The sequence below is a fragment of the Suricata suricatta genome, chromosome 1 (genome assembly GCF_006229205.1).
Source record: "Suricata suricatta isolate VVHF042 chromosome 1, meerkat_22Aug2017_6uvM2_HiC, whole genome shotgun sequence".
Taxonomy (NCBI): Eukaryota; Metazoa; Chordata; class Mammalia; order Carnivora; family Herpestidae; genus Suricata; species Suricata suricatta.
The window spans coordinates 188468897-188495202 of NC_043700.1; the positions used below are offsets into that span (position 1 = coordinate 188468897).

At 59.0% G+C, this 26306-nt stretch overlaps 1 protein-coding gene across 1 annotated transcript; it reads left to right on the plus strand.

The window, feature by feature from the left end:
- Positions 1-2048: 2048 nt before the first annotated feature.
- On the plus strand, positions 2049-26252 carry NSG1 (neuronal vesicle trafficking associated 1; the record flags this gene model as incomplete). Its single annotated transcript, XM_029952425.1, has 3 exons — positions 2049-2252; positions 19791-19901; positions 24923-26252. Coding segments are annotated over 3 exons (519 nt in total), but the record flags the coding sequence as incomplete, so codon positions are not given.
- Between the last annotated feature and the right edge of the window lie 54 nt (positions 26253-26306).

Genomic DNA, 26306 nt, shown 5'->3' on the forward strand with positions numbered 1-26306 from the left:
AGGTAATGAGCCTCCCATCGCTGGGAGTGTTCAAACAAGGAGAGGGAGCTGGCAACAGTGCACCAGAGAGAAATTCTGGCAGGAACCAGCAGCTAGGCTGGAAGGTTTCGGAGGTCACAGATGAAAGATGGAGTTTCAGTGAGTTCACCGGATGTGCCCAAGGTCACAGGACTGAAGGCCACAATCCTTCTGAATACAGAAGCTTCTGGTAGGGCCCATGCCCCGCCCTGCTTGGGACCAGACAGCTCTCACCCAAGACCCCCCCTTAACCTGAACAACAGCCCTGTGTTGCTCACAGCCAGGGTTCGGGGGGGGGGGGGATGTCCACTGTCCCAGGTGACATGACTCAGGGTCAGATGGCACTGTCAGGGTTGTGAGTGGAATCTGTCCTGAGAATGTGTGCCGAGTGCCGAGGTACCCCAGTGACAGCAGTCACGTGGCAGCAATGTCAGGGCGTCTCACCTGACGTTTAATGAGGGCTTGTCACAGGCCGGGACCTTGTCTATGTGCTTTACAGTTTTACGTTTGTTTTTTTTTTAATGTTTATTTTTGAGACAGAGACAGCGCGAACAAGGGAGGGGCAGAGAGAGAGCGAGACACAGAATTGGAAACAGGCTGTCAGCACAGAGCCCGACGCGGGGCTCGGGCCCACGAACCATGAGATCATGACCTGAGCAGAAGTCGGATGCCCGACCGACTGAGCCCCCCAGGAGCCCCCGTTTTACGTTTCTTTAACGTGGGAGGGGCACTGCTATTATTGGCCCCGTTGTACAGATGTGGAAACAGAGGGTCTCGTCCAAGGTCACCTAGTGTGTCCGTGGATGATGCAAAGGAGTCCAGGCCCATAGAACACTGACCCAGTTCCCTCCTCCTCACTGTGGTCCAGCCAGGGAGGCCTTGTTTCCATTTTGCGGGCCAGGACCCCGCGGTTCTGAGCCGTCAGGCACATGCTCAAGGTCACAGAGCTGGTCAGGTGTGGTTGGGGCCGGAGCGCAGTAGGGTGATCCTGTCCTCTCCAGGTGGGCGCCCAGGCTGTCACACTAGGCTCGCCCTCCCTCTCGGTGTCTGGAGAGCCATGTGCACATAAAGGAACAAAGAAGCAAAAGCAGGAGCGTGGCCCTTGGATCCCTTTTTGGGGGTGGCTGGCAGGGGCCGCTTTCTCTCCGGATTCCTTCCTCGAGGCTGGCTGCGGGGTCACAGCTCTGTCCCATAGCGTCTCCAGCTCCTGACTCGCTGGGTTCTCCTAGGTCTGCCCTGGGTTCACTGTCTCAGCGAGTACCTCCCCCAAACCGCAAGCCACCCTCTCTCTGGGGGAGGAAGTGCATGGGGGTCGCTGGCTCTCTGCAGGCTTCTGGAAGGGGAGGCACCGGGGACTGGAGGAGTGTGAGCCCTTGCTGCCGCCCTGCCCTGTGGGGACAAGAGAGTAAACCATCGCAGCCACAGGTGTGAGGAGGAGGGGGCCAGGAGCCTGAGGGAGCGGCTGGAGGGGGTGTCGGGGCTCATCTGAAGCGGGGGAGACCCCCACAGGGGGAGGGGGTGTACAGGGCAGGGTAGGGCAGGTTTTTCGGGTGCAGACCCCTCTCCCGCTTCACAGGGAGCGGCTGGGATGGAGAGCAGGGGGACCCTCTGGGGGCCGTTGCAGGGGCAGGAGAGGGAGAGGACCAAGGGGTGCAGGCTGCGAGGTTGGTTTCCGTGCAGGCTGGCTTGTGCTCCGTCTGTCCTGGTCCCGGAGGGAGATGATTCATCCCCTCTTCCCTGGCTTCACCCACATAAGCACCAACGGAAACCCGGTGCTCTCGCCCACTGGGCTCTCGGCGGGAGTGGAATGAGCACCGTGTCAGGAGTCAGCGTGAGAAGTCCACGCTACCACCCACCTGCTGGCTGGCCTTGGGCCCAGGAGCTTCACTCCTCTGCCCCCGTTACCGTACTTCCCTCCTGGGGCTGCTATCTGGGTCATTAACGGGCAATTTCTCCGAAGGTCCCTGCACGGAGGTTTCCAATAAAGGGGGCTGTTCTCATCCTTTTTGTGAAATGCTTGCTGGTGACACGGTGACTCGGCTGGCCGCCTCGGGCAGGTGTGCCTGGGTGCACCCGGCTGCGCCCCTGACGCTTCGCTTCTCTGTTTCCTGGACAAGGTGGTGGTGAAAACGAAGACCCAGTATGAGCCCGATCGCAAGAAAGGCAAAGCGCGTCCTCCCAAGATCGCCGAGTTCACCGTCAGCATCACCGAGGGCGTCACCGAGAGGTTTAAGGTGAGTGGCCCGCGGGGGGTGGGGGGGAAACGCTGCCTCTTGTGTGCAGGAGGGCCCCCCGCCAGTGGCCGGGGTGGGACAAGACACCGTTGGTCTGGCTGACCCCAGCCCTGCAAACCCAGCCCCGTGGCTTCTAAACCGTCTTATTTCCTTGGTTTTCAGAATGACCGCACATAACTCAGTGTTGTTGGTTTTTTTAGGTCTTAAATTTTCAATTTTTTTTTAACGTTTATTTGTTTTTGAGAGACAGAGACAGTACAAGCAGGGGAGGGGCATAGAGAGAGGGAGACACAGAATCAGAAGCAGGCTCCAGGCTCCGAGCTGTCAGCACACAGCCCAACGTGGGGCTCGAACCCATGGACTGTGAGATCGTGACCTGAGCCAAAGTCGGACACTTAACCTACGGAGCCACCCAGGCGCCCCTAAAATTCTCAATTTTAATGCATGATTTTTAAAAATATATTCCAGCCTAACTAACACCCTGTTCTGCTCGTCGCGGGTACACGGGTACGCAGCGTGGCGGTTGGACAGTCCTGTCTCTCACTCTGCGCTCATCCTGGAGAGCGCTCTCCACCCGCTTCGCTGACTTCACCCCTGCCCCTCTGGCCGCCCCCAGATGGTTCTCTCTAGCTGAGAGCCCAGCGGGGAACACCCCCCCCCAACCTTTCTCTGAGACAATGGTGACACACACGTGGAAAGTCACTTGCTCCAGGGCTCCAGGGAGGAAGTGGACCAACAGGAAGGTCACAGGCGGCCTACTTCTTACGTGCAAGACCAGGGTCCCCAGCTGAGCTCAGTCCCCAGAGGGCAGGACTGTAACCCATCTTGCAGGTGGGGAAGTCGAGGCCCAGGGCAGTCACAGCTATACAGGGCAGGGCGAGGGTCCAGAGGGCCGGAGGGGGGGGTCAGCCCCCATCCTTCCCAGGGGGCTTTGTGGCCAGTGTGGTCTGTGTATGGGCTGATGGAAGTGCTCACTCATGGAACCCGCTCTGGAAGGTTCTCCAGGGAGGAAGGGCTGTTGAAGGGGGCAGGGGGGTGGGTTCCAGCCACGGCCCCACCCCCGCCGGCTGGGTGGTTTCTGAAGGTGGAAACAGCTGGGCTTCTGAGGCGTAAGTTAGGATGTGGCCTTCTGGAGACTTGTTCTTTGGGAAACATAAGAAGTGGTAAAATGGCGGCCGTCACCCGGATTCGAAGGGGTGAGTGGAGGGACGCCAATGGGTGGCGCAGGCCTTGAGAAGCGGCCGTGGCTGCCTCTCTGTCCACTCCGTGTGACCGCGTGAGCAGTCCGAGCGTGTCTGGGGGCCCAGATGCTCGCACACGCACATGCCCGGCAGCCCCCAAAGCACCCCGCATACCGCGCCTGGTTCTATCTCCCGGAGCCCCGCGGATTGGTCCCCAGATGCAAGTGAAGCCCGCAGGGGCGAGGCGGCTTCGTGGGGTGACGGGGCAAGCCAGGGGGCCCTATGACCTCGAGCCCCTCCCTCCCATGGCTCCAGCCTGCGTCTCGGGCTGGAGGAAGGCCGGGCAGGGCCTGCCTGGCCCGCAGACCCTTCCAGGTCACCATCTGCTGTGTCCGCGGGGTGCTCGCTCGTGCTCTGTGTCTGCCCCTAGAGGTGGGTCCTTCCAGGAGAGCCCACTTTGCAGGGCAACATGGAGGTGCGGGGAGGCCCCCGTCTGTGGGTCCCGCGGGTGCTACAAGGATGGGGTGTGGGCTGCAAAGCCCGCCTGGTTGCTCCTGGCCTGGCAGCTTATCTGTGGCTTTAAGTTCATGGCCAGGATGGGGTTGGACTGACCCAAGGTCAACATCTTCTTCTGATCTGGCCAGCCGGCTTAGCAGGCGCCTCATCTGCGGCCATTCGCATGACCTGTGTCACACGTGCCCTGGGGAATCCGTCGCCTCCTGGCTGAGGCAGAAGTGACCTCAGTTTCAAGGTCATCTCTTCCATCATTCTGATGGCTGTGACCATCTGGATATCTGAGTGCGTCCGGGTTTCTCATTCTAGATTTGACCTTCACCCTTCTCTATTGTGGTCCACTGGGTGCCAGGCTCTGTCCCCCAGCTCTGGTGCCCCTCGTTTGTGGTTTTCCCACACGCTCACCTGGTGCAGGTCCCCAGGCTCCCTGTTTAAGGCGTGGATGACGCACACTGGCCACGAGGGCTTTTGGCAGCCGTGGCTGAGCATCTGTGCGGTTACCTAGCACCTGTCCCCCAGAGCCCGAGGGCTCAGAAGCTCTGAAGACCCCTGTCCCTGTGGACTGGGCTGCAGTGGCAGGATCCGGTCTCAGCTCTGCCCCCACCTCCTGGGGATGTCTGAGAAGGCAATGTATACAGTAGGCACTCAGTAGAGCACTGCACTGCAGTGAGCCCATTTCCCCAGTTTTCTGCATAAACAGGCCAGACATGTTCGGATGCTTAGCACCTGCTGCCTCCTGGGGGTTCACAGCCACCCTGGAGGGGCAGTGCTTGCCCATTTCACAGATGAGGTTTTCGAATCCCAGGTGGCCACCAGGGGGCTGGCGTGCTTCTGACTAGTCGTGCCTCCGAGGCCAGTCCCTTTCCACCGCACCGCCTGTCCTGTTGTGCATGCCTCCCCAGGGCTCCGCCTTCCAGCTCCTTCCAGTCTGGGCTCGGATACCAGCCCCTCCGTGAAGCCTCCGGGGATTAACCTCACCCTCCTGGGGTTTCCACTGTCCCTTGTTAGGAGACGGTAGCAGCATCTAAATAGGGAGCCGGACTCCGGGTCAGGCTTGTTGATGCTGATCACCTTGTTCAATCCTCACACATGCCCCTCTTGAGCTGTGCACCAGTACTGTCTCCATTTTACAGCCGAGGGAAACTGAGGCGGGGGGCTTGACCCTGGGCGGCCTGCCCCTGGCTGTGACACCTGCGGTGATGTGGCTGTCCCAGGGGGACAAGTGTCCCGGGGGGGGGGGCCCTGAAGCCCAGGCAGCCCACGGTGCTGTCGGACTGTTGTGCTTGGAAGGATCTTTGCCTTTGTTGGCTTGAAGGCCCTCTGTCTGCCTGGAGCTTCACGGAACCCAAGTCCCGCTCCCTCTCGGCCGCCTCGGTTGTAGGGCAGGCCATGCACCCGAGTCTTCCCCAGCGCAAGCATCATTTTCTCTGGTCTCTTCCTTTCCTGTCACATTGTCCAGGCCCCCTTCCGCCCAGGGCCCTCCTCTGAGGGGCCATTCTTGGGCCTTGCTTCTCTCCAGGTTGTGACCAGGGGTCCTGCCTGCCAGCCAGGACGGCAGCCCCTCCCCTTTGGGGCTACATACAGGCACGGAACAGCTGGATGAGTGGCCAGGTGGCCAGCCATGCTGGGGGTCCTGGAGGGCATGGGGACTTGGGGAGATTCCCGAGTCTTCCCGCCGGCCCCTTGCTTGCTGAGTGAGGCAGCTCCCTGAGGAGCCCTCTCTCTGGGCCGCATGTGGACCTAAGTCCCTTCCACGTGTCACCGGTTCCCACCCGGTCGGGTCGGGCAGATGAGCCCCCAAGGTCACAGTCAGGGGCCAAGTGCAACCTGAACCCTGCGGCCTGGCCAACTTGACCGGGAGGCCCGGTGGCCCGCTCAGCGACCGGCATTGTGGGGGCACATCAGGCTTTTGCCCCAACCCTGTTCTGCACAGGGACGGGGGTTAACCTAGTTCTCCACGCACCTGCTGGTGGCGTCTGTGTGTGAGGGGAGGCCCCCAGAGTGCTGCTCCTCTAAGTGTGGTCTGGGGCCACCTGCAGTAGACTCGCCTGAAATTCGATTCTAGCAGAGGGACCTTGGACCTGGGGAATGTGCATTGTGATGAGCTCTCCCCGGGAGATACTGAGTCTGCAAGCCCTTTGTGGATAGAGGTGGGTTCTGGCCCCAGGGCAGGGCAGGCTCTGGAGGGCCGGCATCCTTTTGAAATGCCGAGGCTGTTCACCTTTCTGGAATGTTCTCCCAGCCTTTTATTGCCCCATTAAGTGTCTGGCATCTCTGAATGGAGCACACAGTGAGGCACGCTTCTCCTGTGGGGAGCGTGTGGGGAAAAGGTTGTCCTGGAGACTGCTGGCTGAAGGTGGAGGGAAGGACCGGCCCCCACCCTGGGCCGCGCTGGGGGCCCGTCACAGTCTTGGTTTGGATGGAACCTCCTTCCCTCATCCTTTTTCAGTGACTGGGCGGCTTCTGTGTGGCTCCCAGCCCAGCCGCCGCCTCCGTCCTTTCCGTCTCCCTGTGTCAGTTGCGGGAATGAAACTGCGTCTTTCAGTTGTTGAAGCAACAAGTAAATAACGTGTCCCCCTTTGTCTCTAATTTGGTGCAGTTGGTGAGCAGGGAAGCCGGCGGCTTGGCGCCTCCTCTTTATATACCTTTGGATGGCATCCTTGAGACGAGACGTCTTTTTGGATGTTACTTTATGGTTATCACCCGGGGGATGAATCTCTTGGCTCCCGGGTTGCTAGGCTGGTTGCTAGGTAACCGCGGATGGGGAGGATGGGGAGCGGGTTTTGTAAGCCTCCGCCACACTGGGATCGCTGGATGAATCACCGCCCGGCAGCGGCCAAAAGCCTAGGCTCGTGAAGAGGTTAGTGTCAACGAGGAAAGTGCTCGTTTAATTAATTGGAGGTGTGTTTGTGCTGAGAATAAACACAGCCTCAGATGGTTCTCAAATTAAGGAAACAGAAACATCTTTTCAGGCGCGAGTCCCCACTCACCCACGCAGGGCGGCGTGTCCCGGCGCGGCCGGGGCTGCTTGCTCGCCGCCCTCTGCCATCTGGGAAGATGGAGGGGCCGTCGTCAGGCAGATTAAAGGCAGGCTCCATGGGGCTCTCCCTCCCGAGCCCTTCGTGCTCTGTGGCTGCCGTGACAGAGAGCCGTGGACATTTCTGGGACCCGCACGCCTTCTCTTTGGGGGTTAAGGGCTTGGGTGAGCAGCCTCCCGGGCCATGTTGCTTCTGGGGTCTGTGAGATGCCAAGGGCAGCCTTGCACGTGAACGCCTCTCATGGTCCACACTGAGCCTAGAGAGGATGTCCCAGAAGGAGGGCCCAAGTCCCTCTGAACGGCCTCCGTGTTGGCAGCCGATCCGACGGTGGGGGCGACCCTTTGCATCCTGTCACAGACGATGCAGTGGGTGGTTTGTATCTTTTTCTCACGTCCTTAATGACCTTGAGCTTCCTGTGCGCCCGACTTGTTTTCCACACTCTCCAGCAATTCCCCGGTGTGTTTCAAGATGCATTTGTTAAATATTTATGAACAGCACTGCCGTTTCCTGGGCCTTCAGCGGAGGGGAGGTCTTCACGCGGAGGCTGCGGTGATCCGAGGACCGTTTGGACACCCCCTTAACCCTCAGCCGCGCGTCCTGCGGGACTCAGATGCCAGCTTCTGCGGCGGCAGAGCCCCCGGTGTTCTGGCCTAGCTGTCGAGTGGGGGTTTCACCCAGAATCGGATAATAAGCGGCTGGAGTCATCCTGGAGAGGGGTGTCTGTGTGTTCCCTTTTTTATGGGTCACCTAAAATATTTAGTGCTGCACATGCTTGAAGATGTCAGGATTCATCCTGTTTTTCCAAGTTTTTTTTTTTTTTTACTGCATTACTCAGCAGAAAACACATTTCCTTCCCCTCCCCCCCCTGAGGGGGGAGGGCAGAGGGAGTGGAGGAAGGATAACAAGCAGCCATCGACCCAGAGCTGCTGAGGCTCTGTGTTTCAGGAGCATTTCCTTTTGTGTTAGAAACGGTCTTTAAGGTTGATCTCACTGGGTTGACTTTGTAGGTGGGGAATGAAGGTCAGAGAGGTTAAGGAGCAGGCTCAAGGTCAGTCCGTTATCGGCAGGTTGAAATAGGATTCAGACCCACATCCACCTGCCACCCCAAAGGCCACCAAGCTCTGTCTCCCACACCAGCAGGTGCGCAGGCCTCTCGGGCTGGCTCTCCTCCACCTCAGACGTCCCGGTTACACCCCCACTAGGCAGTGACCTCTCCCAGGGGCCCCAGCAGGAGAGGGAGCCCCAGGCCAGGAAGAGCAGATGGCCACAGACGGACTCCCAACGCCGCTCGAGCCCCTATCTCTAAAATGGGGGTGCTGTCCATTCCCCACTGATATTTGGAGCACTAGTGTTGTGGGCCAAGGCCTTGTACGTTGAGTGGCTATATAATTTATGGCCCAGATTGGGGATTAGGACACTTTTGAGAGTGGCAGTGGACATCGTGCATTTGGGACGCCAGGGCGGTAACCATCAGCCAGGACTGTCCCAAACATCCGGGGTCCATGGTCCCCTCCTTACAAAGTTTACCCTGAGACCCATATCTTGTTTGCTATCCATTCCTGGCTATTCTTTCCAGAAAACATCCCCTGCCTCTGGGAGCTGGGACCCAGAGGGGACCCCTGCCCTGGCCTGTGTCTGGCCTGCCTCCTGTCCCTCTCCTCCCGCCCATCCTTCCTTAGTGCAGTAAAATCTACATGACGTAAACTTTACATTTTAGAGTCCAGTTCAGCGACGTGTAATCTGCATTGTTGCCCAGCCATCACCGCTGTGTGGTTCCGGAACACCTCGTCACCCCAGTCAGAGACCCCCTACCCACTAGCAGTCACCCCCTTTCCTCGCCCTGGCAGCCCTGGGCAGTCACCCCTGTCTCTGGAGGTGCCTGTTCTCCACATTTCGCAGGGACGGAACCACACAGCCATGGCCCTCTGAGACCGGCTTCTTTCACCCGGTGTGTTTTCACGGATCATCCCTGTCCTAATAAGGCAGTGCCTTGTTTCTTTCTTTTAAAAAATGTTTTTAGGGGCGCCTGGGGGGCTCAGTCGGTTAAGCATCTGACTTCGGCTCAGGTCATGATCTCATAGTCCGTGGGTTCGAGCCCCGTGTCGGGCTCTGTGCTGACAGCTAGCTCAGAGCCTGGAGCCTGCTTCAGATTCTGTGTCTCCCTCTCTCTCTGACCCTCCCCCACTTACTCTCTGTCTCTGTCTCTCAAAATAAAAGTAAAGACATAAAAAATTTTTTTAAAAAATAAAAAAATTTCTTTAATGTTGACTTATTTTTTGAGAGCAAGTGAGAACGTGCAAATGCATGAGTGAGGGAGGGGGAGAGAGAGAGAGAGAGAGACGGAACTTGAAGCAGGCTCCAGGTTCCGAGCCGTCAGCCCAGAGCCCAACACGGGGCTCGAACTTGTGAACCACAAGATCATGACCTGAGCTATCTCGGACACTTAACTGACTGAGCCGCCAGGCGTCCTGCCTTGTTCCTTTTCATGGCTGAGTCATACTCGGTTGTATGCTTAGACCGTCTTTGGTTTATCCCTTCCTGCATGGACAGGCACTGGGGCCATTTCCCCCCCTTGGCTGGCGGAAACAGTGCCGCTGAGAATGTTCACATGCAATTTTGTTTGAACACCTGTTTTCAGTCCTTCTGGGCTTGCACCCGGGTGTGGAGCTGCCAGTTCACATGGTCATCTTGTGTCTGACACACGGCAGAGGAGCTGCTGTCTCCTCCGGCAGCTGCGAGGTCCCCCAGCCTCCCCAGCCACGTGGGCAAGGTTTCTGCACATTGCGCCAGCACCTGTCACTCTGTCCCTTCAATTCTAGTCGTCCGAGCGGCTGTGAGGCAGTGTCACACTGAGGTTGTGATCACACCTCCCTGGTGGCTAATGACGCTGAGCGTCTTCCCTGCGCCGATTGGCCATTCCTGCGTCTCGTCTGGAGAAGTGTCTGCTCAAGTCCTTTCCCGTTTCTAATCGGGTTGTTTTGGTGCTGTGGACTGGTATTCTGGTTGCCAGCTCCTCATCAGATCTGTCACTCGCAGACGTTGGCTACCATCGGTGGGTCACTTTTTCACATCTTTGCTCCTGTACTGTGCACAAAATTTAAACATTCTGAAGTACGATGTATTTATTTTTCCTTTTGTTGCCTGTGCTTTTGGTGTTCTACCTAAGATGCCGTTGCCAAGTCTAAGGTTGTGAAGATTTGCCTCTGTTTTCTTCCGAGAATTTTAGGGCTTTCGCTTTCATACTTAGGTGTTTATTCCATTTTAAGTTCATTTTTTGGTGGACGGTGTGAGATCAGTGTCGAGCTTCGAGCTGCTTCTGTCTGTAGAAAGCCTCTTGTTCCGCTGGATGTTTTGATGGGGGGGGGGCATCGAATCGCGCATCCGTCTTGGGAAGAGTTCTGGTCTTCATGGTATTCAGTCTTGCAGTCTGTGAACACGGGTCTTTCCGTGGATTTGCAGCTTCTCTGATTTCTTTTTGCAACGTTTTCTCGTTTGCAAGGTTCGAGTCCCTTCCCTTTTGGCCGTAGGCAGTGAATGACAGTGGGTCACCGTCGTCGGTGCAGGCCACCGGCGTTTCTGTGTCACGCTGCAGGTGCTGCCTGGATTCCCTCCTTTCTTCGAAATCACAGCATTTCTAAGACCTTGTCTGAGGTTAATCAGGAAACATGTCTGTATATCACAGACTTCTATTTTTGCAGTCTCCTCGTAACAGTATTTCGGTGTGGTGGGTTTTCTGTGCCGTCCTAGGGATAGTGTCGTGTGCAGCTCAAGCACCATTCCAAGAGGGATTTATGGCCTTTTCTGGCTTCCAGAGAGCGGACACCACGCTGGGCTGACCCCTGGTCCCGTCTGCTGTCACACACAGTCCCTTCAAGGCCATGGCCCACGGCGGCAGGGTCCGGGCCGCCACGGGGCACGTGCCAGCGGTCACAGCCAGGACAGAACAGCTGTGATTTCGCACAGTCTCCTGCTTGGGAGCTTTTACTGACAGCTGCACACAAGTGATACGGATTTGGGGGTGACATAGCACCTGCTTCCCCTCTCTCTCTCTCTCCCTCACACACGCACACATCGGTGGCAAACGTGTCCCTCTGCCAACTGGCAGCACCTCCTAGTGCTGTGAGACATGGTAATTTGTCACACAGAGGCGCTGCCCCCTGGAATCCTGCAGGTGCCCAGGACCCGTCTGGGTTCCCACATCTTGATGTGGCAGACAGGGACCTGTGTCACCTGGCTCGTGTCCCCTCCTGCAGGGCATGGGATGCGCCAGCCGCACTGGCTGAATGCACCTGATTTCTCGATGCGTCTGGGGGTTGGCACAGCCTTACCCCCTATACCCTTACTGCCATCATGAGCTCCCCCCTCCAACATCTTCGCAAGCACAGTAGGGGTTCCCTCCCCCCAGAGTTGTGATGAGTTAACACCACGCAGCCAAGAGCAAGGCTGAGCTGTGGGGCCAAGGACACACCAAGGGAGCCACTGTCTGGAGAATGGCCACCAGCTGCTGGGGATTCCATAGGCAGAAGGCAGGGCCCTGGGCCCCGAGGCGGTTCCTGCCTTTTTGGCCCTTGTAAGCCCCTTCCTCCTTAAACAGGAAACAGGACATTGTCTTCTGTCTTGGTCTGAAGAAGAATCTAATCCAGGCTGGATTCATTATTTTTATAGAACTCGTTTCTTCCTGGTTTTTCAGCAAAATTTAAAACCATCCTCGGGGGCCAGTGAGAGCACCCTGTCGCCAGTGCTGGGCCTGGGGTGCCCACAGAGACGGGGGTTCTGCAGGAGCACCCCGCTTCTCCAGCCGGGGGGGCTCCCCCGCCCACAGCCCCGCCTGGGAGCGCAGCGGGAGGCAGGCACCGTCAATCTGTCTGTCTGTCTGGCAGCCCAGGCTCCCCAGGCCTCCGGGAGCCCGTGGCAGGGGGCGCAGCAGCCCTGGGACCCGCCTCCTTCCTGTGCTGGGATCGTTAGCTTAATAAAACCCAGACAGGCTGGCACCTCTGTAAACTGAATTGATGTTCCATTTGGTGTGGGGCTGCTCTGGGCCGGCTCCAGGTACCCGGGGGCCGCTCCGCAAGCCCCAAGCAGATGGAGACAGGCCACCTGCCAGCAGGACCCAGTCACTCCCGGGTCTTCTGAGGCGACAGCTCAAAAGAAGGTGAGTTAGCTCCCGGGGGCGTCTGTAACGAGGTGCTGCCAACTGGGTGGCTCAGAGCCACACATGTTGATTCTCTCATGGCTCTGGGGGTTCAGGAGCCCCGGGTCAGCGTCACTCGGCTACATCCAGGTGTTGGCAGGGGCTCCCTTTTGGGGGGCTTCCGGGGAGCCTCGGTTTCCTGGCCTCTTGGAGCATCCAGAGCCCCGGGCCCCACAGTCCTTGCTTATGGCCCCTTCTCCCCCTGGCCCGGCCTCCTCCAGTCCTGCTCCGTCTCCTCTGCTCCCTCTAAGGACACCTGGGAATTCCCCTCCCCCACCCCCGCAGCCCGATCATCCAGGACCTCTTCCCCCCTCGAGGCCTCCATCTGTCACACCTGCAGAGTCACTTCCTGCACATAAGACGACACGCACAGGCTCTAGGGGTCAGGACCTGGATGGCTTTGGGGGACACGACTCAGCCGACCCTGCTGGTTTGCCCGGGGCCGTCACCTCCGTGTCTGGGCCTCAGCGTCCCCCAGTGTAAAACGCAGCCCATGGTATGGCCTGTTGGGGGCCGTCGTGAGGCGTCCGTAGCTGTGTTTAACTGCCCGCGGGAGCACGGAGCATGGCGGAAGCGTCCGGAGCCACCGTCAGGAGCGGTGGTCCGGCGCAGGAGTGCCCGGGCTGGGTGGGGGGGGGCTCGGCAGCCCCCAGGCTCCAGGAGTTCCATGCAGAAGGGGCTCCTCTGTTCTCCCCTGGTCCTCAGCCTAGGGCGTGTGCCGGAAGCATCTGGGAACTTTTAAATAACACTGAGGCCTAGTCCTGGCCCCCGCACCCGCCCCGCTGCGACGCTCGGGTGGGATCCTGGTGTTGGGATCCTCAGAGGTTCCTGTGGTTGTAACACACCCATGGGTCCGCACACACCACTCCTTTTTTGTCTTGTGCTCAGGCTGGGTCACTGCCCACGCTGCTACTTCCCTGCTTGCGGGTGTGCCCCTGGGCCCGTTGGCTCGACTTGAAGATGCCCAACGTGATGGTCTTGGAGCATCTTCCGTGTCCCCGCGCTGTGACGCTGTGTGGGCCTGGGCTTCGCTGTGGGGCCAGGGCTCGCCCTGCCCCGTCCGGCTGCCCAGCGTGGGTGTCCTGGGCGCCCCACCGGAAACCCCGGGGCTGGGCTGGCATGCCCACCTCCCGGCGGAGAGGGGGCGGAAGCCCTTTCCAGAGTCACTGCGTGCGTGGGCCCGGCGGGCCTGGAACCCGGGGCTCCTGGTGCATGTGGGGCAACAAGCGGCCAGTCTGTCTCCGGCCTGACTGTTCTGGAAGTGGTTGGAAGGCGGGGCCGCTGCGGCGGAGGGGGGGCTCTCCGGGATGCTTCTAGTCGGGGTGTGTCGACGTGCGAAGAGCCTAAAGGGCACTCCCGGGAAATGGGTAGATCCAAGTGATTTCACACTTCTTTCTAGAATGTGCCTAGCTTCCTCACGGGCAGGGGGAGGTTTGGGAGACTCTCCAAACTGGGACGTACTTTTGTTTCACTACAAACACTGGGAAACTGTCGATGCTGGGCTGTGTGGTGTACATGCCTCTGCTACTGGTGCCGGGAGACGCCGGGGTTCCAGCGCCTTCTGGGAGGCCGGGGGCTGGCCAGGGCTTCAAAGGGCGAGGAGGAGAACTGGACTGGCCCCCGCCCCATGACCTCAACTTAATCCCATCTGCGAAGACCCTATTTTCAAATGAGGTCATGTTCAAAGATGCCAGGGTGTAGCACTTCTGTATCGGGGGGGGGGGGGGGGGGACACAGTTTAACCCATAAAAGGCCTAGCACGTGAGGCTGACCTCTCCGCAAAGCCCTGACCGTCCCTCGTCATTCTCCTGATAAACATGGGGGAGCATGAGGCTTTGCCCCCCGACTCCGCACACGAGACACGCGGGTGCCCTCAGGCGCACGGCTGGCAGGTGGCAGAGCCCGGAGCCGGTTCTGCGCCGGTGGGGGATCCTTCTGGAAAGGCTCTCTCCTCGGGCCATGATAACCGCAGGGGTGCCTCATGCCAGACGTTCTCTTTTCTTGGTTCTGTGAGCTCCTGGGTCCCCAGGCCTGGGAATCCCGGACGAAAGGCCCGGGCCACCTTCCAGGAGGGGCGCCCGGAGGAAGTGGCTCCCCACAGCCCCGCCGAGGGATGGGGCTTATTTTTAAACCTCAACAGATGGGGCGCTGTGAACCAAACACAGGCGGGCTTCCAAATTCAAGGCCCGGGCTCAGACTGCCCTAGGACGCGAGATTGTGTGTGTGGGGATGGATTTTAACGGAGACGCGTTTTACACACACCGTTCATTTCAGGAGTAAAACACGAAGGCCCCGTGTTTGTGGATGTTGTGAAACCATCACTGGAATAAGCCCGGGGAGCACCGTCACCACACACACACACACACACACACACACACACACACACACACACAGACACACACACAGAGAGAGAGAGAGAGAGAGAGAGAGAGAGTGTGTGTGTGATGAGAACTTTTAAGGTCTAATTTCTTAGCCACTTTCAAACATACGACACAGTATTATTAAATACGGTCCCCATGGCCCACATCGTGTCCCCAGGACTTACCTCCTGTAAAACTAGCAGTTTGTACCTCTCCCCACCTTCACCCATGTCGCTCACCCCTCCATCCGTTCTCTGTATCTGCGAGCCGGGTTTTTTGTTTTGTTTTAGACTCTGCACACAGGTGAGCTCTCTTCATTTAGCAGAATGCCCTCCGGGTCCATCCTTGTCGTTGCAAATGTCAAGATTTCTTTCTTTTTCTGACTGAAGGATGCTCCGTCATGTGTGTGGACAACACACACACACCCCCCACCTCTGCGTCACCCTTTCATCCGTCCCTGGCCACTTAGGCTGCGTCCCCGTCTTGGCTGCCGTGGAGGATGCGCGTCTGAGCGTGGTGTATTTGTACTGGCTGTTCGAGTCCGTGCTTTCACCTCTCCAGGGTCCACACCCAGAAACAGAACTGCGGGATCACATAGTAATTCTGCTCCTAACTTGCCGTCCTGTTTTCCGCAGCGGCTGCGCCAGTTCGCATTCCCACCAGCGCTCGAGGCTTCCCTGCCCTCCACGTCCTTGCCAGCCCTCTGCGGTTCCCAGCAGCCATTCTGACGGGTGGGGGGGGCTCGCTCCCTGGGTTTTCAGTCACATTTCCCCGAGGATGCGTGATGTGGAGCCCCCCACCGCCATGCACCTGTTGTCTATCCGCAGGTCTGCCCAGTTAAAATATTAGCTTGTTTGGGTTTTGTTTTGTTTTGTTTTTTTGCCATTGGGTTGTAGGAGTTCTTTATAGAGTGTGGATCTTCGCCCCTTACCAGATACGTGACTTGTAAATATTTCCTCCCGCTCAGGAGGTCGGCGTTTCTGTTCTGTTGATGGCGCCCTTCGCCAGGCAGAAGCTTTTCGGTGTCGTGTAGTCTCACTCATCTATTGTGTTTCCTTTTGCTTTTGGGGTCAGAGTTAAAAAAAAAAAAAAACATCACCAAGACCAACGTCAAGGAGCCTTACCCACCTCTGTTTTCTTCTAGGAGTTTTATGGCTACGGGTCATATATCTTTGCTTTTGAGTTAGTCTGTGTATGTTTAAGAAAGCGGTCCAGGTTCGTCCTTTTGCACGCGGCTCTCCAGTGTGCCCAACCCCATTTATTGAAGAGACGGTCCTTTCTCCAGTGTATGTTCTTGCCTCCGTTGTAAGTCAGGTGACTACGCATGGGTTTATTTCTGGGCTCTCTATTCTGTTTTTATGCCAGCCCTACACGGTTTTGATTGCTGTCGCTTTGGAATATAAATTAAGTTTTAATTTAAGTTTTATTTATTTTTTTTAAATGCTTTTTATTTTTGAGAGACATAGAGAGACAGCACAAGCAGGGGAGGGGCAGAGAGAGAGGGACACACAGAATCTGAAGCAGGCTCCAGGCTCTGAGCTAGCTGTCAGCACAGAGCCTGACGCGGGGCTCGAACCCACGAACCATGAGATCTGACCTGAGCCGAAGCTGGACGCTTAACTGACTGAGCCCCCCAGGGGCCCCAGTTTTAATATAAGTTTTAAATCAGGGAGCAAGATACATCCAGATTTGTTCTCTCTCAAAATTGCTTTTGCTTATTCAGGGTCTTTTGCGGTGCATCCAAATTTGATTCTATTTCTGTGAAAAATGTCACTGGGATGTTGGTTGGGGACTGCATTGAATCTGTAGGTTGCTTTGTGTGGTATTAATTCTCCCCAACCACGAACACATAACATCTTTCCATTATTTGTGTCTTCAGACTCTCTCACCAGTGTCTCATAGCTTTCAAGGCACGGTCTTTCACCTCCTTGGTTAAATCTATTCCGAGGTATTTTATTCTTTTAGATGAAAATACAGAAGAGATTGTGTTCTTTCTCTTTTTGGCTGTTTGCTAGTTATGTATAGAAACACTAGGGATTTCTGTGTATTGATCTTGTGTCCTACAACTTTATTGAGTTGTTGATTAGTTCTAAGAATTATGTGGTGGAGTCCTAAGGTTTTCTATCTATATCATGTCATTGTGTAAATGGCGAGAGTTTTGCTTCTTCCTTTCCAATTTGGATGCCTTTGATTTTCCTCAGGTCTCTGGTGAGGACTTCCACTACCGTGTTGAATAGTAGGGGGAATCTTCGAGGGAAACTTTTTGTTTTACACCATCATGGTGTCAGCTGTGGGCTTGTCCTGTGCGGCCTTCATTATGTTAAGGCGTGCTCCCTCTACACCCACTTTGCTGAGTTTTTATCATAAACGGATGTTGAATTTTGTCAGGCGCTCTTTCCCCGTCTGCTGAGATGATCCCCTGTCCTGTCATTCATTGTATTCATGTGACGCATCACATTGTTTGTGGAGGTTGAACCATCCTTGCGTCCCTGGAATCAGTCCCCTCTCAGGGCGTGTGATCCTTGTAATGTATTACTGAGTTCAGTTTCCTAATATTTTGTTGAGGAGATAATATTCTTTTTTTTTTATTTTAATGTTTCTTTTTGAGGGAGACTGAGTGTGAGCAGGGGAAGGGCAGAGAGGGAGACACAGAATCCGAAGCAGGCTCCAGGCTCTGAGCTGCCAGCACAGAGCCCGACACGGGGCTCGAACCCACGAACCGTGAGATGGTGACCTGAACTGAAGTCAGACGCCTGAGTGACTGAGCCACCCAGGCGCCTGGAGGAGATAATGCTCTAACAGGGCCTCTTAACCTGTTGTGTGCTCTGGATCTCTTCTTGGAATAGTGCTTTTAATGCCCAAAATAGAACATGAAGGGTTATGGAGGAAGCCAGTTATACCACACACAGTAGCTCTTCCCACCGGCCACCCTGGCTGAGGCCGCCTGCCGCTCTGGACCCCGCAGAGCCCACCAGGCGCCGCCAGTGGGCAGGGTGGGTGCGGCTGAGCAGCCGCCTGGTGAGTGTGGGGAGGCGGCTTGGACGGGGTGGCAGGGGACAGGTGCAGCGGCAGGAGCAAATGCTTCCTTCGCAGCGTCTGCCGCGCCCTGGTGCCGTCCTCGGGAGCCCTGCTCACGTCCCCAGCCCTCCCGGAGCCCCGGGAGCTGGGTCCTCTCAATGCCCCTGGCGGGCAGGGGACCGGGCCCAGCAGAGCGGAGCGGTCTGCCCATTCCGGGTGTGGGCAGTGGCAAGGCCACTCTTGCCAGAAAGCCTGAGTGTCCAGCCGCTGCCCGTGCTGCCACCCCTCCCTCCTGCGCAGCTCTGACCTCCACAGTCTGCCTGGGCCGTCTGGGGTCCAGGGCTGCATTCTTGCCTGTTGGGCAGCCTCCACGGGTCCCAGTGGGGCCTTTGCTGTGGGTGCTTTGAGTCCCAAAGTATCTGTGACTTCATCTCGTGTCCCCGGGTCAGGCATGGGCTCCGCGTGCAGTGTAGGCTGTCCAGGCAGACTGGAGGTCCTCTGGCCAGGAAGGGCCTCGTGGAAGGTGACGCAGAGACTTCCTGCCTGCCTGGGGCCTGAGGGGCTGTTCCCTGGCGAGGGGACAAGTGTCACCCTGGCTGTGAGTGGGAGCTGGGAGGCTGGTGGCCTGGGTGGGGGTGCAGGAGGGGAGTCTGGGTGCTCCTGGGCCTTGGGGCGTGGGAGCCGCCTGGAGCCTGGCGAGCGTCAGCACTGAGCCAGCAGCCGGCGGCCACGTCACCTCTGCACCGCCCAGCGCTGTGCCTGGCTTGTCCGGGTCAAGGCCCAGATGCAGGCCTCAGGAGCTCTGACGGCTGGCGATGGAGAGCCTGGGAAGTGGAGGCAGCGCCCAGTGATGGGGAAACACGCGCTGTGGTGCTTCCTACTGTTCTTCGTGGGCGTCCAACGCCCGGTTCCTTCCTCCTGCGTATCCTCACAGCAGCCGGGAGGTGGGGACGTGTCATCTTGTGTCACAGGCGAGGGGACTAGGGACCAGAGGGGCTCGGGGGCTTCAACATGGCACAGCGCAGCCCTGCGGTAGGACTGGGGCCGTCGCGCCTGGGGCCGGTGTAGGGGGACACGTGGGGCCGGTGTCTGTCTGTCTGTCCTCCAGGTGAGCGTGCTGGGCGGTGCACGCCACCTTCCTCCCACACATGTCCTCACGTGGCCCAGAGGCACTCTGTGCTTTTACAGATGGAGAGCTCAGACGGTCACCGAGGCCCACAGTGTCGGGGGACCCACGCCCGTGCCCCCCCTCGAGGCCAGGACATGGCTTGCTGCCTTTGCTGGAGGCTCGTCCCCGCCCGTCCTGCAGCCTCAGGAAGTGGCAGAGCTGTGTCCACGCGGGCCCCCTGGGAGGGCGTTGGGATGGTCCCTGCTCTGTGCCGGCACCCAGGGCCCCATGGCCACTGAACCTCCCACCCCTCAAGGGCCCCAAAAGCCCCTCTAACCGAGGGTGGGGGGCAGTCCATCAGCAGGAAGGCTCACGCCTCCCCAAGCTGACCGGCCATGCCTTTGCAGCTCCTTGTAGCCTCTGGACATGCTCTGCCCCTGCCAGGGCCCCGGCATCAAGTGAGCACCTCCCGGGCCCAGACCCGGTGTCATTTTGTTCCCTGTGCTCCACGTCTTCCGGCTGGGGCAGGACTGCCCTCCGTTCTGTCACACATCAGTCCTCAGATGTGTGCTGAGCAAATGCTCCCCGCCAGCCAGTGCCACGCACGGCGGTGAAGAAAGCTGAGCCCCTGTGCTCGCGGGGACTGTCCCCTGGGGAGGGACGGAGCTAACTGAGCACGTGCTCCAGGGGACTGATCCCTGGGGAGGGACGGAGCCAACTGAGCACGCAGGAGGTTTGAGGGCAGAGGTCACGGGGCCCCATGAGATTCTGTCTTTCCTGCCTGGCCGGTCTCAGCTCCTAAGGGCAGGGCTGGTGTCCCGGGCCCAGGAGACCTCTGAACCGCCAGTTAGCCCGTGGCTGCTGCGTCACCTGGGTGACGTGTTCGTGATGCTTGATCATCTCTGTGCCCCGAGCTCACTACACATGGCCTGGAATCCTAAAACAGGTCATTTAAAATAACGGCGGTGCGTGGAGAAGGTGAGAGTGAAGACAGGTCCGGACGTCGTCCAGGGGGCCGTGATGTCACCGAAGCCTCTCTGGGCTCTTCCAGCCCCCCTCCGGAGCCGGCGGTGTGTCTGGCCGCCCCTCGCGGTCTTCGCAGCCACCCTGACGGCCCCTCTGCCCGCAGGTCTCTGTGCTGGTCCTCTTCGCCCTGGCTTTCCTCACCTGCGTCGTCTTCCTGGTCGTCTACAAGGTGTACAAATATGACCGTGCCTGCCCCGACGGCTTCGTCCTCAAGGTAAGGCTCTGCCCCCCACCCCCAGGCCCCCAAGATGCCATCTAAGAGGGATAGCGCCCTGCTCTGCCCGAGGGAGGCCTGTGATGGGACCCCTGTTGAAGGCAGCAGGGGAGGGGGGCAGAGGGGCAGGGGGAGAAGGCGGGTGGAGCAGGAAGCATGGCAGCTCTTGGGAAGGGACCTGGGGGCAGGCAGGGCGCAGAGGCCTGGAGGGAGGCATTGCGCAGGGGGAGGGGGAGCAGAGCGGGTATGCCCCCCTCCCGCCCGTGCCCCTCCTTGTCCCTCCACTGCCTCCTCTGCCCAGCGCCCGCCTGGCTGGCTCTCCACGCTGGTGGAAATGCTTGCTTTGCTGGTGTGATACCGCCTTGTTCCAGAAAGCCTCAGTGGCACGTAAGGGCCCCAGGGGAGGAGAGGGTGAGATGAAGACGGGGGAAGGGGAGGGGGGAGGGCATAGGACGTACTCGAGGCGGACTTGTTCCCGGTTCCCACCACGCAGCGTCTGGCCCCCACCCCGAACCCCCACGTCTGGTTCTGAACTCGGCAGAGCCGGTGCGAAGGGAGAATGACCGACCACTTCCAGGGGCTGGTGTTGGCGACACTGCAGAAGCCCTTGCTGAGCATGTGCGCGGACAGGCGTGGCAGGGTTGGGGGTCGGGGGGTGCTGTGGAGGGTTTGGGGAGGTGAGGGACGCAGGGGCCTCACACGAGTCCGCAGGCCAGCAGCCCGCACGTTTCCTGGCACACCGCGCACGCTCCGACCCTCTGGCCCTCCCTCGGCCCAGCAAGGCCGTGTCTGGTGCGTGCCGCGTGCTGCTGGCTGCCACCGTTGTTTGGGTGCTGGAGCACGACCAGGACCAGGCAGGTGAAGACCCCCACCTCTGGGAAGCTCCCTGCCCTTCTCAAAGGAATCGTGGACTCAGTTGTATTCTGGGTTAGGATATTAGCCCTGGAAGACCGAAGAGCAAAGTAGGGTTGGGGGCTGCAGTTTCTGGAAGGGCGGTTATGTTGACTCTAGGGGGCCAGTGAGGGAGCTGTGTGGGGACCCGGGGAACCCCCCCCCCCCCCAGCAAACCCGTCTGCACCCTGGGCTGGAGGAGGTTACGGTCTGTTTGGGAGCTCAGGACGCACCTCGGTCTAAAGGAGGCCGACCCAGGGGGCTTGGGGGCTGCAGGAGGGGAGGGCTGGCCTTGACGGAGCACACACATCAGACACCAGAGGCCGCACAGGTGGTGCTAGCCAGAGGCCCCTGGGGGCGGGGGGGGGGGGTGCGCGGAGGAGTGACCGGACAGCCACTCACACTCAGTGGTCCAGGGAGGCTGCTGCAGGGAGCCTGGGAAGAGACAAGGGTCTGGACTCATCAGGTTCTGGGGACGGAGGGGACACCTGCGTGACTCAGACTGGAGAGTGACTCTGGGATGCAGGGGAGGGGCAGGAGGGGGTAGAGCCTGATCCAGGGCTGGGGGACGCAAGGGCGGCTGCGGTCATGGACAGGAAGTAAAGCAGATGCAGGAGCGGCGCCCTGATGGGAACCATGTGCACAGAGGACAGCTTCTGGGGACCCGATGGGCGGCTCACAAGGAGCCCATCAGGAGGGCGCAGGGTCTGCTTGGCTCATTCTCTCGGGGGCTGGGGCTCGTGTCCTGCACAGAGGACGGTGCAGGAGGAAACTGCCTCACCCACCCAGCAAGGCCAAGTTCTGCTAGAAAACCTGGTCCAGGCAGGCAGAGTCAGACGAAGGCCTGGTCCTCGGAGTTGGGGAAGACGGCTGGCATCTGCGTTCGGAAGCCTCTCCGGGTGATCCTGGTGCCCAGCCGGTCTCGGGAATTTAGTCAAGTGAGCATCCTGTAGCTGCGTCCCTCGGGGCTCTGGCATTTTCCACCGACATTTCTACCTAATTGGGGGCGGATGTCCTTCCTGAAACACATAGCTGGAGGGGGGAAGTGTGATGTGTGCCAGAGTCCCTGCCCGGCCCTGCTGCCTGGCTGGGCATCTGTGCCCATCACATGCAGACCCTGACAGTTCACAGGGGCTTTTGCACGCGGATTTCTGAATGCCCCCCAGACCTGGGCGGATACCATTAGATCCCCATTTCGCCAACGATTAGATGCGGCACAGACACGATCTTCCGTGTGCCCAGGGTCCCCTGCTTCCCTTCATGCATACATTCCCTTTCCACCGTCAGCCCGCGGCGGGGAGTCTCTCATCTCTGGGCCCAACAGGGAGGCACCCGCCTGGCGTGCAGGGTCTGTCCTGGGAAACAGAGGCAGGCGGACGGGTCGTAAACCTCTGTAAGACCCCAGCGCTCTCTGCTCCCCCCTCCACCCCAAACCGTCCTGTCACCCCTTCGCTGTCTGCTCAGACCCAGCAGTGATGAAATAGCAGCTCGTGCGCGGGCCCGGGGCCAGGCGCAGCAGCCTCCCTCTGTCGGCCACACCGGAGCGGCACTGACCTCGCTCTGCTGTGGGGCCACACCTGCCACTCCTTGGTGTGGGAGGAGCAGGGCCTGGGTCTCCTGAGCGAAGGCCGCAGGGTGGGGCCCAGGGGCCGGCAGGGCAGGTTTCATAGGGCCAGTGGCCAGGGCTCTGGCAGGTTCCTTGGGGTAATCCTGGTCCTTGGCACGGGACTGGGCGGCCCACGTGAGAAAGAGCTGGCCCCCAGCCACCCTCATTGGTCAGCATGTGGCCGTTATCCTGTGAGAGCCAGAGGGACCTCCATCACAAGGGCCACTATGAGCAGGCGGGAGCTTTGCTGTGACTGGGGCGTTCCCCCTCCTCTCTCTCCACAAACCGTGTGCTCGTCCCCATGTGGCTGCTTCTGGCACTGAGCAGCGGCCGGGCTGTGTGGACCCACACACTGGGGAGGCCTTCAGGGGGCGATGTGACAGTCTTCCACTCGCCTGTGAGGGGACCGAAGGCAGAGCCGGTAGTGCAGGCAGGGTGCGGAGCCCCACGGTGTCAGGGCCCCGGGGAGCCGAGCTTCGTGCCTGCGGCCCGCATGCGCCCGAGCTGGGCCTGAGCACTGGCTGCTGGCCCCGGGGCGGGGGCTTACTGCCTCCACTTCCCGCTGTTCTCGACTTGGAGCCCAATGGTGTCTGTTGGTGGCCTCCCCGGTGATACCATGTGGGGCGCTGGGCGCTCTGACCAGGAGGCCCAGGCTGCAGTTCTTCGCATCTCTGGGTCTCACCTGCCCAGGCTGGAAGACAGGGCCAAGGGCACCTACCTCAGCGAGAGAATGTGCATGAAAGCGCCTGGCCAGCTGCCAGGTACAGACAGGAGGTGGAGAACACCAGCGTGGGGGCAAAACCCCAGGCCCATCTTCCCTGCTGCCAGGGAAGTGGCAGGTGGGCCTCAGATCTGCGGGAAGATCCCAAGGAGCAGCCCCCTTAACCTGCTGCTAAGTTTTAGAGATGGAGGAAAACTGGCCCCCAGGCCGGGGGGACGGGCCCCTCATGCGTCCTGGGCTGGCGCTCATGTCTCGCAGCAGCGGTGGCCGGCCGTCCTGGTGACGGCCCAACGTGCCCAGAGACGTCATCGAAGACCCCGTCACATGCTGCACTCGGCGCCTGCCCGGGGGGAGGTGAACGGACACTGCGAGGCTGGGTTTCTTGCGAAGCCCCAGGGATTAGCTGGTCAGAGCGCTGTGGATGGTGCTGGACTTCAGATCAGCCGGTGCACCTGCCAGCAGGGTGGCCTTGGCCGAGATCCTGCACACGGGTTGCCCAGCTGCAGAATTGTCTGGGGACGTGTAAGGACACAGATGTGCCGAGTCAGACTTAGTGGTGGGCAGGGACTCTGGGTCCTTAAACTCTTCCTGGTGACTGTGGAGGTGGCTGAGGCCAGGGACCCGTCTCTGCCGTGGTCTCCCCTCACTCTGTGATAAAGAGGCCGTGGTGTTCATGTATTGCTTTGGTTGCTTAGACACACAGGTAATGTGGCTTCTGCAAGATGGAAGGTCTGTCCCCCGTGAAGGGGCTCCGTGAACTCGTCCTGGAGCCCCGAGTCTGTCGGGCTGTCCTGCCAGCCCCCAGGGCATCCTCCTCCTCCGGGCAGTTGAAGCCAGTGAGAAAGGGCCTTGGGAAGGTGGAGGGTGAACATCCAGATGTTCCTGTCCCTCTGGCCAGAAGTTAGTCCCACGGCCCCTCTTGGCAGCCAGGAGCTGGGACGTGGAGTCGTTAGCTTGGCACCAAGTGCCGGCTTCTCTCCGGGAGAATGGACGGCAGGGGCCGATTGTCTGCCCACTGTCCACCTCCTTTGTGGGCCTGGTGAGCTACATGCGTGTGGGCCGGTGGCTCGGGTCGGCTCCTGGGCTGACCAGGAAAGGGCTAAGGAGAGCTATGGACTTGAGGCGCCCCCCCCTCCCCCCACCAACCCCCAGGCCGCCTCAGGGTTCCCTGGCCTGTAGGGACAGAGCCTCTTCCTTCGGGGGACAGCTGCCTAGGATAGTTACCCCCGCCCCCCCATGCTCTCTGCGGTCCTGCTGCTTTCTCGGCCACAAGGTCACACCGGCTCCCTGGCAGCACCTGCAGGCCTTGCGTGGCCGTGCGCCCCAGTGCTCTCCTGTGAGGCCCTTCTCCTCTGCCTGGAGTGCTCTCCCTCCTCCCCGCTCCTCTGGAGAAGGCCTGTAAAAACCCGGCTCCCAGGAGGCCTGACTTCCCTTCTTTCACTGTCTGAGCATGTCACCAGCCGACAGGGCATGAAGTATTTTCTAGTAAATGTAAACTAAATGACAACTGGAATAAGATCTTTAGTGAAGCGGGAAGGCTCATCGTGCCCTTGCACAGATGCCCCGGAGGCCCCAGCCCTGCTGTGTCACGGCTATGTCACAGAGGTCTCTCCTGCCCCCGCTGAGCAGGTCAGGCGGGAGCTGGGCTGTGCCAGGGCAGGACCCACGCCCCCTGCGGCTCGCGGCTGTTTCTCCTCTGAGCCCCGGGAAGGTGCGCAGTGAACACCCATGGGGCGTGGCTCTGCAGGCAGTGGCGTCCCCACAGCATCAAGACGTACGTCTCCATGGCCTCTTGTCTTTCAGAACACCCAGTGCATTCCAGAAGGCTTGGAGAGCTACTACGCAGAGCAAGACTCCAGTGCCCGGGAGAAGTTTTACACAGTCATCAACCACTACAACCTGGCCAAGCAGAGCATCACGCGCTCCGTCTCACCCTGGATGTCCGTTCTGTCGGAAGAGAAGCTGTCCGAGCAGGAGACCGAAGCCGCCGATAAGTCAGCTCAGTGAGGTGGGCAGGTTCCTCACCGCGGGTCACTCGGAGGTAACAAAGGGACTTGGAGGGACGTTTCATCAAATATAATTACCGATAACTTAGAGGTTACTCATTTATGGTGCAACTGCTTCTGTTTGCTAATGCTGCTTTGCAAATAAACCTTGCTGCCGACCGCTCATGGGCATAAGATCCAGTGCATCTCAGCATTGCTTAGAGAACTCTGACACCACTTTCCATGTTAAGGAATCTTAATTTAGCTACTTTACTGGGATTTATTGGATGCCACCAAACAGTAAATTTACACCGGTTATGCAAGGGGTTTGGATTCAGATAAATGAGGCATTCTGTGGAACTGGCTTTCTTACCCCGCCCCTGCTGCTGGCAATCCGTACTCCACAGCCAGCTGCAGAGCGGTCCCCACCCGGCTAGGAGCCAGCCCACTTCAGATTCCTTCCAGCCCCCAGGCAGGTGGTCACGGCGCCTCGCCACGACGAGAAGGAAGGAGACGGGACTTCGGGTAACAGGTGCGCCCCTTCCTTCCCTGCGCTCCCCCTGAAGCACCGTGCCCGGCCCCCGGGGGGCTCTGCCCCCGCCCCCGGGGCACCGCCTGTAGGGGAGGGGCTGCGGGAGGCCCGAGGCACTCCGGGCCCTGTAAGTACTCCCTCCGCTCTGTGATGTGTTCATAGACCCCTTTGGTCTTTTCTGTTCTCTCCTGTTAATGAATAAATTTGCACCAACAGCCCTGTTAGCAAGTTAGTGTTTAAGACCTTATTTGTGTTTGGGAAAGTGAAAATGTAACTGCTGGGAAGCCAAGACTAATGTTTATTTTGTGAACTAGAAGTCCTTTGTTGTAAGCGGCAGGCAGGGGAGGCTGGGAGGGGCTGGTGTGGCGACTTGCAGATCCATTGAGGACATTTCGGTTCCCGATCTTTGTAAGGAAAGTACATTTCAACCTGAGTCTTGACATTAAAGTATATGTTTACAAAATCGCCAGTTAGCTAAGCTACGTGTAAAACCATTAAATAGAAACAAGACATCTGCAGACGTTTCCTTCCATGTTATCTGTGCTGTTTCTGATGGACGTGTCCGGAATCTCACTGTTTTTCGGTAAATCAAAAATAAATGACAACTAGTTCGAGATCTGTCGCAATAGCGTGGCGGCCACAGCCACCTCTGTCACCGCCTCCTGAACTG